Source organism: Pogona vitticeps, chromosome 6, assembly GCF_051106095.1.
Source record: "Pogona vitticeps strain Pit_001003342236 chromosome 6, PviZW2.1, whole genome shotgun sequence".
NCBI classification, from domain to species: Eukaryota; Metazoa; Chordata; class Lepidosauria; order Squamata; family Agamidae; genus Pogona; species Pogona vitticeps.
In genome coordinates this window covers 37,402,170-37,417,905 of record NC_135788.1, presented here as the reverse complement: position 1 = coordinate 37,417,905, position 15,736 = coordinate 37,402,170, and the positions used below count along the sequence as shown (strand labels likewise).

The following is a 15,736-nucleotide window of genomic DNA, read 5'->3' as shown; positions in this document are numbered from 1 at the left end:
AGGGAGATTTAGACAGGTGTGGCTACAGCTGTCACATAGTGACGCCTTTAATCTGCATAATAATCACCCTCAACACATGAGGGCTCTGCAGCACTTGGCATATTAAACTGGCTAATTGAATAACCCCACTGGCAATTGGGAGAGGTGATATGTGAAGCATAGCTGCAAAAAGTACTCTTAAAACAGCAACAATCTGCCATCAACTGGGTCCATTTGTATCTCTCTCATAAACAGACTTCCCCAGCAGGTTCCTGCTGAATTCGAGCTGTTTTTCACTGGACATGCTGGCCTGGACCCATGGGAGCTGTAGTCCAAAATATTTTGAAGAACCCAGCTTGGGAAGGCTTTTCTGAAGAAAAAAGCTGAATATTTTTTTTCATCAGGTGTTGCCTTACCAATGACTTCTCCCATTGCAGGACATGATCAATACCTCTGAAGATGGTATGTTCTGCATTGTGGCAGGTTTTAAAACACAGTTTGGATCTCATGCAACAGGGAAGCTTTAGCTGTGGATTCCCACACAGGCAGGACTAGCTGACTCATTTAATCTAAAATTCTAAGATAAATCAAAGTAAGGAGTCCTCCAGATTGGTCTATGGAAGCTACAGAAAGCAGGTTTTAAAATCCTCAATTACTCTGTGTAACTCATGTAAGGTGATTGGATAGCCTGGCTGCATAAGGAACTGAAGCCAGAATTTTCATTTATTTGTATTTATCTAACTCTAGTGACATTTATGGGATGTAAGAGGCCTGGTTAATATTTTGGCCAGTTTAGTTCTATCCAAAATTGTCTGGGCAAAAGTGAGACTAAGAGGGGGGAAAAAGCTTTCCAAATCTTATTGCTTAAATAACACAACCCTCCATTTAGCTACAAACCCTTTCAAAATTAAACTTCCCTTGAAAAACAAAAGTTTGCGATTAAATTGTACAGCTTTATATATATGGAAAAGTAAACAGCTGAGGAGTTTCATGAAATAAAATTTGAACCAAGAAGGTTTTAGATAATCCAAAGAATTTCAAATATCTGTACTGCTATTAGTGTGAGGCATATGCTAAAATAACAAATTTGTACAGGTATAGATCTGAAAGCATTTAAAAGGTCATCCAGTCCAATGAAGAACCCAAGGGAAAACTAATGACCACAACATATGGCCACAAGAGACACAGATCTTAGAATTGCCTAAAAATATTATGGCCCGATAATACATTTCAGAAATCTTTGCAAGTTACTTGACAACTTGCAAAAGTAAACTCCCTAACACTCTAATTATGAAATATGTAATGAAAAATATACACAATATACTTTTGCATCTTGAAAACTGTTGGTCCTCCTGGTCATTTTTACATTTAGAGCAACAACCAGTAGGAGCAAGAGTCTTCATAATGAATACAAATATATTTGGATAATAACAAGAAATGAAAGTTGTAAGTCACATGGAATAAGCAAGATGTTGTTTCCCCTTGTTCCTATGGCCATGCCAACATAAGCATTTTTGGTTTTCAATTGTTTGATTATGTGTGAATGTCATAGCATAGCAGAAAGATCTCTTACTGGCTAGAGTTGGAAATTGCCTTGTCGTCTTTTTTTTTTTTTTTGTCATAAGCATAGGATTCCTTGGATGCTGGATTTTTCAAACACAAAAGACTGACTAAATCACAACTCACTAACACTCATGTGATTTTAGCTCTTATAATGGGTTATCTGTAATGTGCATGCTGGCTTATCATACTTCAAAAGTCATGCAAAGCTTAATTCTTTTGTCCAGTGAATCACTTTTTCTAGTTACCTTTCAAGGTTCTAAAAATATTTTAGCAGCATTTTGAATTTTAAAAGTTTTATGCCATCCCCTTATCATCTTTTTATTCTTGTACTTTTAAAAAATAGTATCAAAAGTAGCCACTAGTGGGAACCAGAGAGTATATCCTCACATTTCCCTAGCTGCTAATAAAGACAAAGGTTTTTTATTGTTAGAGGGGCATTATGATAACAGTAACTGCCTGCCTCAAAGCAATGAGCAATGCAACAAGTTCCTCAAAATTAAAAATGTTCCAGGCTGTCCTAACTGCTTCTGAGCCATCTGGAATTTGCAGTGAAAACTCAGAAATATAGTATTGGTGGTAGCAACAATTCTGCCATTTCACGTTAATACTGTACAGGGTACACAAGGTATGTAGGCCTTGTTCTTAAGCCAAATCATGCCTTCGAGAAGCTTCACATCTCAGGTTTTTGCTTTAAAATACACATGACCTGTTTCAAAGACCAACTGTGGGCTTTTCTATTTAATCTCAATTTTCCTTCACTAAAACACACTGCAAGCATTAGTAATGTCTAGATTTTTCAACTTAAGAGATGCAACATCCCATTGCTCACTTTGGGAGCATCAAAATGTATATTTGGATAGGAATTACAAACCTGAAAAATTTCTTTATTACCCCAACGAATACATTGGTTTTTATGTCTAGCCTGACAATTAGTGTTTGTGTGTGAGAGAGAAAGAGAGAGAGAAGGAGAGGAAGAGAGAAACAAAATAGATAGATGTTATACAGAGATAGCGGCAGGTACATTTTTCCAATTTTTTTAATGCTGGCTCAGTCACAGAGCACGAGACATTTAACTCACTTGTGTGTGCTAGTTTCTCTTCCTGGATCTGATTTACATGAAAGTAACTCCCTGTAGAAGCAGAGCCAGGAAAGCAAAAAAAGAGAAATTATTTAAAACAAAATGCTAACAACACTGTGTTAACAAGGATGGGAGCTTCTGCTGCATGAAGATATTTTTTACCCCTTTTCCTTGGAATGGGTGCAGTTTCACTTTCCAGGATTATTTTCATGCGCCATTAACAACAAACGCTCTTTTACAGTGCGGGGTTTGCTTCCTTCATCTGGCATGCACTTCAGATGTATGTCTCATCACATCATAAATGCCTTCAAAGACAGAGGATTTTCAATATTATAAGAACTAGTTTTATCTGCTCTGGAAAGTGAGCTTGCCAGAGTTTCTTGAAAAAGCTTACTATGACGAAATAACCTGAAGCACGCTTTCCCCTTCCTTCTTGTCCAAGTATATTAGCCTCTCTATTATATTAATTCAACCCTGAGTGCTCACTGGAAGGACAGATGCTGAAGCTGAGGCTCTAATGCTTTGGCCATCTCATGAGAAGAGAAGACTCCCTGGAAAAGACCCTGATGCTGGGAAAGTGTGAAGGAAAGAGGAGAAGAGGACCACAGAGAATGAAATGGTTGGACAGTGTCATTGAAGCAACCAACATGAATCTGACCCAACTCTGGGAGGCAGTGGAAGACAGGAGGGCCTGGCGTGCTCTGGTTCATGGGGTCACGAAGAGTCGGACACGACTTAACGACTAAACAACAACAACAACATTATAATAATAATATTGTACTATATATTCTCAATGTTTTAAAATGAGCTAGAGCTAAAATATTTAAAGAATTAATCTAAAATGAAATTCATTCATTTATGAACAACTCAAAACATGTTTCCAATTAATCAGGAAGCAGATCTTTGAAAAACAAAAAATATTACCACTTATTTTTACTGCCGTAACACAAATAGTTAGAAAATAGTATTATTTATTACAGCTTAGGAAACTTACTACAACCCTCAGAAAGATCCATCCTACATGGCTGCATTTGGCCTGTGGAGTCTGGGAGGTGCCATCAAAATTTAAAAAAAACTTTTCCAAGCTCTGTTGATGGTACAACTAATTATAAAAATTGTACAGGGTAGATTCCATCTTAGAAGAGACACTCCTCTCCTACACAAGGCAAAGCATCTTTTTAAAAACACTTTTAACACCTACTGCAATGCATAGAAAGATATAAATCATATAGAAACACTGCACATAGTAAACTTTGGATTTCAGAGCAATTGCTTTTAGAGTATATCTACATTACATCATTATAATAGTCCCGTCCCACTTCAACTGTAATGTTTCCTGAGATTTGTAGTTTGGTAAGATACTTTATTGCAGTTATAGAGTAGAGCACTAGACTTCTTTACTAAAGTATTCTTTATCAGAGTACTATCCAAACTACTAATCCATAGGATGTTGTTATGAAAATCAAAATGGTATAAAACTGCTATAACTCATACATTAAGGTAAACAAATTAACTGATCAACACTCATATGATTCATCAATTATGATTTCTTTATTGGGGCAAGAGACCTGATAATATTGGGCCAGCTCTAGCATTGGGTAAATCCCTCAAAGTGTTATAAAGTGTGTTCTCTCTGTGTGACTCTCTTTGCACACAGCCAGATTTCAAAGTGGATGTATGATAACGATGTGCAAACTTGTGTTTTTTGGACTACATCTCTTTTTTTCCTAACTCTGCTCCTGTGGGGAATCCTGGGACTTGTAGTCCAAAAGCACAAAACGGTGTACCTCTATGAGTAGTGTGATCATAAAAGGCATGATCCAGTTATATGAAGGAGAGATAATTTTTAAATTATCAGGAAATGATACTTATAGGCGTATTAGGTGTTGGCAAAGACATGACCAGTAAACCCAATTTCTTGTGGTATGTTGAAGAAACAAGGGCAAAGGCACAGAGAAATATAGAGAAGTGAAGATAGAAGGAAAGGGAAGGATGCCATGATATGCTAAAATGCTAAGAACACTCTTTGATTCTAGTCTGCGTACTTAAACTTCACACTTTCTTGAATGAGCTGAACTATAGGATGAAAAAGCTATATTATGAACACTGACAAAAATACTAAGAAAGGATTTGAAGGCATGTCTCTGTATTTCGTAGACTGCACTGAATGAATATTAATTTTTTTTAGTTCATTCAGCTGCTGATATGCAAAATTAGTTTAACACTGAGATTCTCTATTTTAATGAGTCAGAATCACTGTTGCAGGATGCCATGTTATGTAACTGAATACAGTGAAGTAAGATCCCTTCTTTATAAAGTTAATGACAGTATTAAAATGAGAAAAACTGCAGTGGGGCAGTTTGCTGCAGTGTGATTTGTTGGTGTTTTGTTTTTAAATAAAGAAACTGCAAGCTTTAAAATGCAAATAATAATTAACATAACACCCACCTTGCATATGAATACGTGCATATAAATAAGAGCCCCTTTAAAAGAGTTCTTCTTTTGGAAAGACATGTGTCGTTAAGAGTCCAATTTTACTGCTTTCAGAAATGTTTTTATTATCGTATTTCAATTCACATTCATGCTCACATGAAAGGTTTGGTAGTGCCATAGTCTCAGATGCCAGGGCTACACATGGGATCTCAGAAACGGTTAAATGCCTAAAATAGTCTTTCCCAGACCTGTACAAATTATTTTAAATTACATAAATATTTTTAATATGTCTGGCTTCTCACAGAAGCACTACTATCCACAGGAGGATGGCACTAGCCACCTTTCTGCCAGCTTTTTCCATTTCCTCTTTTTCCCACCCTCTCCCTGAAATAACTAACATCATTATTGCTTCAGAAGACTAGTGTTACTTTTAAATAGAAGCCATGTGCCTTATCATCATTTGAATATTACATGAAACAGCCTTCTCTTCCAGGTGCTCTGCACTGCATCACCTGTGGAACTCAGTAACTTGATAATCAGGGACTATGGAAATTGTAGTCCATCACAACTTGTAGGACCCAGGGGAAAGTCAAACAGAGGACCATCTGAATTCCTGGAGAGGCAATTTGTTAGGATAAACTTCTCTCTGGAAGGAAATAAGAATGGTCTAGCCACCCTAAGGCTGCAGTGGTATGCAGATTTACCTGTGAGTAAGCCCTAATGAACTCAGAAATAAACATCTTCTGAGCAGGTGCACACAGGATCCTACTATGCATATATTTCAGTTTCAGTGGGGAAAAGCCATACATGTGACTAACTGAAAATTTCACTGAAATCAGCACAACTTAGAAATGCTTCACTTTGACTGATACTCAACTCCTTTTTAGGTGTATGTTTAAAACTTTAAAGCCACCTCTTACTCATGCCAGTTCACAGACTGACTCAGGAAGGGAGCACTTCAGTCCGAAATGGAAAAGAATGAAACCTTTCTCGGTAGATGAGCTACCTATGTTTCTTACTCATCATGAATCTTTCTGATTGCTGTAAATCGTTAACCAAACCACATCAATAAGATGTTTGTTCAGTGAGTAATTTCTTTGTCTGAGTCAGTTTTCAGTTGTTTTGAGAAAACATTCTGAGTGCATTGTCTGTGAATAACTGCAGAAAAACAACAACATACACTCTTTGCTTTTGAGAGAATCGCCATGCATGTTGTTACAAGCATTGAAGAGAAGCAGCACGTCTTTTAAAATGCCATCTGCCACGTATAAGTAAGTACTTATAAGGAATTCTTTTTTTAAAGGGCATTGGCTGCCAAGTTAATTGGAGGGACCATTTGGACCAACCAAATCAATCTTAATTTACATTTTACTTTCAATTTAGATTTGATTAAAATTGATGACTTGGCTAAGGCTGTGATCCTATACCCACATACCTGACAGGAAGACCAAGAGAAATGACTGGGGCCTCTTTCTGTTATGCCAATTCACTGTAACTATGGTGTATTTATTAAGGTGTGATTACCTCGAAATATTTCTTAAACTCATGCTACATAGTCCTGCCTACAAGAATTCACCTACAGTTAAATAGGAACAACTGTTGACAAAATAGTTCCTATATAGCTGTGGCACCCCCTCCACAACTGTTAAATACCCTAGAATTTGTGTGACGAAGGTCACCGATCCTATTACATTTTACCCATTGATATGTTGTTTTTCTACTGTTTTATGTTTCTTTTTTGGGACATTGATTTTAACTGTTAACTGGTGGTTTTTCCCCTCTGTTGTTTTATGTTATAATTAAGTTGTCCTGAGGCCCTGTGCAGCCATGTGTTAGGATATAAATTTTAAACATAAATAAATATTTTCCCAAGCATAGAACTGATTGCTACACACACACTCTTTACACACACACGTATAAATGTATACAAGCCATAGCAGACAACTGTTATAAAATTCATTTTTATCCATTGTCTATTTAATCAAAGATTGATATATTCTATGAAATATTATCAGAGCAGGAGGATCAGTACACAAATTTAAAAAGTTACAGATGTTACTGGAAGATAATTTATGAGGATCTGGCTAATCAACAGCTACTAATCCATTAAGACATATAACTTCATAAGCATCTTTCTTTATAACTGTGTGATTAAGGCATAAACAGCCAAGAGATTCTCCTTCACAAACCTGTGCTTCATTTTTTAAAAAAATCTGTTTCCAAAACTATTCTTTATTTTTTTTTCATATTCTAGTAGCCCATACTCTTCATACACCAATAATTTTCCATTATTCTATGTCATTAAAATATGCAGAAGTGTTTGGTGACTATGGCAAAATCTCTCAAATACTTCTGGCACCTTAAAAGCTAGTCAGAACTTTGTGGCACCTTAGTGACCAATAAGTATCATCTGACACGAGCTTTTGTGGACTCCAGCCCAATTGCATCTTGAGACATGGACTCTAATGATCTGGAGCACAAGGAAGCTTATATTACATGATACTTGATGGTTTTTTCAGGGTACTACAAGACTCTTTGTTGTCTCTTCTTCAAAAGACTAACACACCTACCAGCCCGGAAACAATAATACATGATTCCCAGTCTTCTATACTTGGTGGGCAATAGGATTTTGTGGAAGTCTGGTAAATGGGGAATACCAGATATGGCATGAACAAAAATATGCTTGCAGGATACCCCAGATCCATTGCTGCAGATATCTTTAATTCATAGACTAGGCTGTGATGATGAGGTCATCAGAACATACCTGTGATGGGGCACTAAACTGTGGCTCGTTGGCACACCACAAAGGCATAGATAGCTACTAGAGATGGGGGTATTTGTATTCCTATAAGAATACAAATATCCCAGCACAGGTGGCATTAACAAGGGTCCAGTCTCATGGGGCTGGACGGTCCACTCACCGATCCACGATGGATGCGGATGGCGTGATTCTATGAATGGCTTCACAGCACACAATCTGCTTGCCACTCCTGGCAGGAGGCGAGAGGACAAGTCTCTGCAAGGTCGAAGAGTGGCGAGCGGATCGTGGACTGCAGAGCCATTCGTAAAATTGTGCTATCCACCTCCATTTCTAATAGCTGCTGCTACTTTAGGGATTTACATAACAATTTGGGCTTCATTACATACAAGTAACGTCTCGGCTGGTAGATAAGTGGCCCTATCTCCCGTCCAAAATGTTCTTGAACTACAGCTGCCAGAAATCCTGGCCAGCACAGTTAGTGGTGAAGGCTTCTGGGAATTTTAGTCCAAGACCATATGAAAACTCAAAGCTGGGAACCACTGTGCTAAAAGACCCTTCAGAATTAAGGCTTACCTTAAGGCATCATGGACACAACTCCAGAATCTCTGCTGTTCTGAAAAGTCCTGGACTATTGGATTGGCCAGATCCTCATCCCATCGGTGTCCACGTTCCCATGCACATATGCTTAGTTGCCAAGCCACAGCCTCCACCGCCCCCTGTGCCCATGGTAGCTTGCAGACCAAATGAGGTGGTGGCGGAGGCATATTTCACCACCAGAGGGTAGGGGAAGCCTCTGCATGATTCATTTTGGGCTCACAAACTGATGGTCATGGCCACATAAGCATTTTTTCATTTGCAATCAAAGTTTTCAACATGTGCAGCATTTCAGAAAACAGACACACTGCTGTGGAAATACTTGTGTGCTGTCAAATTTTAATTATATGTATGAATAATGTATATAAATGCACAGTATAATTCTTTTAAATATGACTTCTATTAAAAGCAATTAAACCCACAGGTTAATGACATCCTGTTGCATGCTGGCACTTGGAGTCGCCCTCTGAGGAAAAGCTTGCCAAGTCAACACCTTTTATAAATCTGTGCCTTTCTCCAAAATAAATGTATTCAGATTAAAAAGTGATCCACTTAATTTCACATATTAAAGAACAGCTTTCTCACCATATGTATCAATAATTCATTTTTTAAAGCCTCAGAGTTCCATTTAAAAAAAAAAAAGAGGGCCTGGGAAAGATGAAGCGCCTACAGGAACGTTTCCCTCCAAAAGTCATGCCAGTGCGGTGCTGTGTTTTTTTTCTTCTTCAGCCAAGGAGTATTTTGCTTGGCTCAACATCGCTTGGATTTGAAGCAGGGAAAAAACTTGCCTGCAGCCTAATCCCGTAAGATTTAATACAGTGTGCTGCAGATGCTGTTGCCTTTTGGCACATCACAATTGCTGTATGGCACACAGCAGAGAAAAACCCTTGACCACAGATTTTGTTTGGCTGAGGTCGCCAACTCTTTTGGCTCCATCTGCTCTTTGAGGCAACCCAACAGCATGTTTACAGAGTGTGGTTTCAGCTGAGGTGTCAAAACGGCTTGAGTTGTCTGCCTAACAGCAATTTACACTGAGGTAACGATATGACTATTAGTGTCTACCACAACAGCGCATCATATCTACCGGCAGGCAGATGTGCTTCCTTTTGCCCCCTGTGGCAAACAACAGTAACTTCAAAAGTACACTCAGTGGTTTTCATTCACATCAGTAATAAGCAGTTACAAGCATGTGGTGGTAATATGAGATGCGGGAGATCAGGCAGCTCAAGTCTTTGTTTGCTCTCACCGTTCTTCTACTGACACACATCCAGAGCATGGAAAAGTTACTTCTCTGGGTGATAGCTTTCAAAATCCTCCAGCTAGCACACCCACTGCCAATGCTATCTTTGCAGGAGGATTCTGGGAGTGGTCACTCAAAAAAAAAGGGAAACTTTTCTGAACCTTCTTTTCTGATTCAGTGGAAATCAATATCATAATCCTGGAAAGAGCATTTCCTTATCTCTCTCCTGCTATTTACACTTAGAAGAGGGGAAAAAACATACACTATGACTATCAGTGATCCTAAAAATTTTTAATTAAATATACTCGAAGAAACCCAGGTTAGAAAAGTTAGTGTGTTAGTGCATCATGCTGAACTCAAGCAGAGAGAAGGGCTTATGTATATATGGAAGGCAAAGAGAGAGAGTATATATGAATAGCAAAAGCAGGATTTTGTGTTACCTCACGGCCCTTGCTTTTTAAGATCAGAATTTTGGAACTGACTGCTGTTACCCAGGAAAATCCACTATCCACTGCCTTTCTGGGCAAATGGTTATTAGCCCAAGAAATGCTGTCAAAATATATTCTTAAAAACACATCTAGAGAGAAATTTCTGTTTTAAAACATCTATTTTAATCTGAACCCCCCCTGCCCGAAAAACTGTTTTTAAAACACTAATAAACAGGAAAACAGAACAGAACTAAGTTTTGATGAATCTTGCAAAAGAGGCAGAGAGTAGCAGTGGAGTGGTATAACCTCTACTTTTCATTTTTTTTTTTTTTTGGCCTCAGATTCCTCTTTTTAGGAACAAGCTACAGATACAGTAGTAGAAAAACCTGTTACTTATGCTCTGACAACCAAAACCAAATCTTCAGGCACTGGAACAACAGGATTGCTATGATTTCTTCAGCATAGATTTATGTCCAGAGAGGAAACTTACTTTTTTGGATTACTGGTTCTAGAAACCTCAAGCTACCATGGCCAGTGACTTTGCTGGCTGAGTTATTTTGAGAGCTGTAGTCCAAAAAACAAATAATATATTTTCCATTTTTCCGTTTATATCTAGCCATTTCTATCAGCATACAGTGACACAAACAGCTAAGTTTTTATTCTCAGTTTTAAGAATCCGTAAAGTGTTGTGTTAAGACAGACGCATGATCCAAGTTTTATATTCCTGTTATCTTCTAATATCTAACTTATTTTGTATATTTTATGTAATGTTTTTATCCTTGTACTTTTGGGTCTATGACCGTACAATAAATTCAAGTCAAGTCAAGACACAAACAGCAATATTACACTTGCTTATGCTACAGAAGTAATTTCTGTTGCTAATCTTCCAACATAATGTTATCAGCCAACATTGTATGACCAATGTCTTTTAATTCAAGATGTCACAGCAGAAACAAATTGATGACCTGTACCCTTTATAGCCGAGGAAGCTGAAATGAACTATCCATGCCCTGAACCCAGTTTATAGTAAAGAGAAACTCACATGACTGAAGTAAAATAGTCAGAGCCTTCTCAGCAGCCAGAAAGTTAAGCCCATACCAGTAAATAATGCATAAATATAAATCTATACATATACACATAAATATAAATGTATTTACCATTTTGGCTTCTGAGTGCATTGGAGGGACTTGTGGTGAAGCACATGGATTGCTGAGGTTTGGACCCTGCATTCCCATGATATTGGAGTTCATTGACATTTGACGCTCCATCTGGAGTAGGGAAAAACAGAAAAAAAAATATCCAGGTGGCATTTTCAAAGTTGAACATATTTTCAAAACACCCACAAACTGTTTGTTCTTCAAATAGATACAAATTAGGCTTAGCTGTGAACAAAATGGAGAGATGGGGTGGAGATTTCTTCTAACCTTCTGTATGCTTTCAGAATGCTGCTTTCATCAGCTTTTCCCAAAATAGTCAATGGTGAGGCATCAGGGGCAGAGCAGCACAAGAATAAGAGGGTCACCCCTCTCCTACTTCATCCAGCATTCTGCTCCCATAGGGCTTAACCAGATGCCAGTTGGAAGCCCATAAACAGGTCATGAACACAACAACTTTCTCTGACTCATGTTAGTTAGTAGTTGTAATGAAGATACATTGGTATTGCACCTGTCCAGGACAGTACTTGGTTAAGCTGGTAGCAGAAAACATAGCCCATAACATAATTTCACCCAAGACTTAACCAAACCCAGCTTCTTCACCAGAACAAACTAGCCAGCTAGTTGATTTCTCCTGATTTTTAGAAATCAACACTGTTGGTTTAAGTAGCTTTTAAAACTTCACGGTATGAAATTATGGCTGATGCTGTCAGGGCAGCCCAAGCCATCTTGCTGAAGATGGATAAAAAAAATTCATGATCTGGCATGTTTGAAGTGGAAGACTTTCCTACTGGAGCTATTGAGTCAGTATCGAAAAAGTGGAATAAGAATCACACACCTGTCTTACTGAATACTGTTACAATGCTACCAAGATACAGAGCAAAACTTAATTAAGCAGGACAGGGTTAATTCCCCCCCACACTCCAATCATGTGCGGTCACTGATTCATTTTCTAATTCATTTTGCTACTGCTGCTAAATATTGTATCAAAATACTGTAGCCGTTTGGTGAGTTCTAAAGGATTGGAATAATGTTAAGGGAAAAATTTTAAAAAGGGTTTTTTAAAATTGTGCAGCAAATCCCCTCTGATAGTAAAGCTATCCCTTTTCAGACCTGTCTTATCCTCATATGTAGCAGTGCAATGAAGCTGGGAATGGATGAGGTGGAGCACTCCCCTCTACATGTCCAAATTCTATAAAGCCTTTAATGGCTGAGCAGGGCTGAAGAGTAGTGAGTAATGGAAAAAAGGTAGCTGCAGTGCAAATGCCACTGGACTTTATGTGGTTTAGTGACAAAAAAAACCCCTCAAATTCATGACATGAATAAATGTAAATCAAGATATAAAAGGGTCACACCAAATGTTCTCAAATGGAACTCAAATGGCTTCAGTTTCTTTTGGTTGGTTGTTTTGGAGTGGAGGGTAAGAAACATTTGACCACTTCAAAATGAGTGAATAAGTTTGAACCGATTCTATTTATTTTAGGACTTCCCATAAGAGTTACATTATTCCCCCACCACTACCAACCTAGAGACATTTCTTTTAACTTTATTGTTGTAATATGGATGCCTCTGGCATTGGTGGAGTTCTCATCCCCTCACAAACAAATTCCAGGATTCAGTCTATTTCCAGAGAAGCGGATGGGTGAGAGCAGGCAAGTAAGTGCTCTGCCACCACAGATTATGGTGTTTAAACAGTGATACCAACAAGAGAACTCTGCAACTGAAATAGTAAGAGTGCAACTACACTGAAAAGCAAAATTGGAATGATTCGGCTTTGCTGCAATTTAATTTGCAGCCTGTAGAATATGTAGTGAGTGCTCACACAAGGGCTGCAGATTGATTCAGGTCACCGTTCATACTGGATGCAATGAAATACACATTCCAGCCCACAGACTCCCTCTTTTTTCCCTTCTGCTGGTCCCGCTTTTAAAAATTCTTCCTTCCTTCTCTAGTTCCACCTCTGCCAATCCTTTATGGAGTGTAAATATGGGAAAAATAACAAGGACCCAGTGATAAGGAACCTTCCTGGGAGGCTCTTCTTGTGGGTGTATAACTCAGATGTCTGAACCCAAATATCACCAAACATGCAAGACATGTAGAGGAGAGTCAACAGAAGCTTCCCTGTGAATTTGGTGTCTTTAGGTTCTTGGAGGACTGTTTTATAGGGTTTTGAAGTAAAAAAAAACAAATTGACAAATTGATTCATTGATTGATCAGAAAAAAATAATAAATTCATATTTTGTGATTTGTCAACTTTGAGTTTCTTTGGGTTGTTTGTTTTGGAGTGGAGGGTAAGAAACATTTGACCACTTCAAAATGAGTGAATAAGTTTGAACCGATTCTCTTAGTTATTTTAAGAGGTTAATGATTTGGTTAATGATTTGTCAACTTTGACAAATCATGAACCAAAATGAATCACCATTTGTCTGATTTGCGCCCATCTCTGCTCGTAAATGTTATAATTTTCTCAGCAAAGTGTTTTTCATCTTTGTGAGAGTCTTCAGAGATGCAAAATGGTGACCCGTTCTTGGACATTAGAATCTATCAAGATTCTTTTCCACCCCTAAGTATGGAGATCAGCTTTTTTCAAAGTCAAAGATTCTATGAATCCAGTGAAAACCTTTTGTATCCTCTAAAGTAGAAACCTATGGCTTTCGTCCAACCCATGCTCAGTTTCATCATATACCAAATAATTGCTGGAACACAAGGGGGAACTGCAAATACTGTACTAATTTCCCACTTTTAACAAAACATAATACATTAACTTATATTTGTACATATATACACTAGGAATACTTACTGGCATTAAAACTGCAGAGGACCCAGGCATGGTAGGATTAGGTAACGTTCCAGGCATAGAAGCTGGCATGGGCTGTCTTTGCCGGTTGTGCAGGTGCAATAATGATGATAAGGAGCCTGGGACAGGCCTAGAAAAAAAAAAGACACAAAGGGTAAATCAGTTGAAACTTTCAAAGAGGAAAATTCCTACTCCAAGGAGGTAGATCAAAACTGTCATTAGAAAATCAGAATATTGAAAAACAAACTCAGTACCCCAATGGTTTCAAATTTTAGTTCTGAATAACTTTCCAATTTGGGGGTATTTGTCTAAGGCAGTGATCCCCAACCTTTGTGTCACCATGCACCGGTTGGTGGACGATGGGGTCCATGAGTAGGGAAGGCGAGACACCCCACGTGCTCACGCATATGCACAAAGGGGCATGAGTGGTGCGTGTGCATGCACAAAGGGGCAGGGGTGCTTGCGGGGGCACACATGCACTCACACGCATGCGCGAAGGGGCTGTGCGGGGGGAGTGTGTGCAGGGGTGGGTGGGAGATCTGTCTCCATGGACTGGCACCTGGCTGCAGACTGGGGGTTGGGGACCCCTGGTCTAGGGTACAGATGGAAAGAATATTTACTAAACTCCTTGTTCTAATCGACTTAGGCTATCTCAACATGGCAAATTTTTGATAATTTGTGTAATGTTTTCCTAGTGACCCAGGACATAACTATGCCTGCCCAGGACAGAAGGACCAGCTACTTTTTAAAAAGGAATCCATCAACCCATCTAATTTTTCACATGTTTTCATAAGGTAGCAGTCCTCCTAGTTTCAAACAATTCACACAACTATGCAAATTAGTCACTTTTGTCCAAAAATAAATAATTTTTGTAAAAAAGTGGGGAATTTCTTTTGTACAAAACATCTTTGCAGATTTTCTCAATGAATTCTACTGGAAGCATCAGAGCATTCCTTGCCATTTTCACCAGCAAGAAGAAGAAAGCTGCAGTTCCTTTTCCTTGCCTTTGAGAATGAGATGAGAATTCTGAAACTATACCAAACAATTCTGAGAAATAAAGCAAATATTTTATTATATCATATAAAATATTATTTTATTTATCATATAGTTATGTTTTTTATTGATCCTCCTATATTCCCCACAAAGTAAAAGTGTTTCTGATTCTATTTTGATTGAATTAAAAATTACATTCAATTGTACTTTTAGTTTTATCAGCATCATCGTGTGCCACCAAGCCAATTCTGACTTTTGGCAACCCTTTATAGGTATTTCCAAGTAGAAAGTAGTTTACCATTCCCTTCTTCTGGGAGTGCTCTGGGATTGTACAATTTTAAAAGCCATTTAAAAACTTGGCTCTTTAGGCAGGCCTTCCTTCCAGTCAATTAACTGATCTGTATTCTTTGTTTTCTCACCTATTTCATCTTGGCAATGTTTTAGAAATAAGTGTTGAAGTTTCAGATTTTGAAAGATTTTATTATGTTTGTTATATTGTTGTGTTTTTATCATGTATGTAAGCTGCCCCGAGTAGACTTTGTCTAGGGGGGGGCGGGGTAAAAATCTAATAAAAGTAAAAGTAAAGTTAAAAAAAGTTTGTCCAAGGCCACACACAAGTGGGCTCTGTTGACAGGAGGCACAATGGGGAATCGAACTCCCAATCTCTGGCTCTAGCTTTAGATACAGTGGACCCTCGACTTACAGAATTAATCCGT

The 15,736-nt window shown here is 38.2% G+C and overlaps 1 protein-coding gene across 5 annotated transcripts in view; it reads right to left on the bottom strand.

Annotated features, from left to right (window-relative positions):
* Positions 1 to 15,736, bottom strand: part of CREB5 (cAMP responsive element binding protein 5) — a 295,391-nt gene that overhangs the window by 70,268 nt on the left and 209,387 nt on the right. For all 5 annotated transcript variants that reach the window (XM_020780492.3, XM_073003331.2, XM_020780509.3 and 2 more), the window contains 2 exons: positions 14,031 to 14,157; positions 11,234 to 11,344 (listed from right to left, as the gene is read on the bottom strand). In XM_020780492.3, coding sequence (XP_020636151.2) covers positions 11,234 to 11,344; positions 14,031 to 14,157 — 238 coding nt within the window. The remainder of the gene's footprint in view (positions 1 to 11,233; positions 11,345 to 14,030; positions 14,158 to 15,736) is intronic.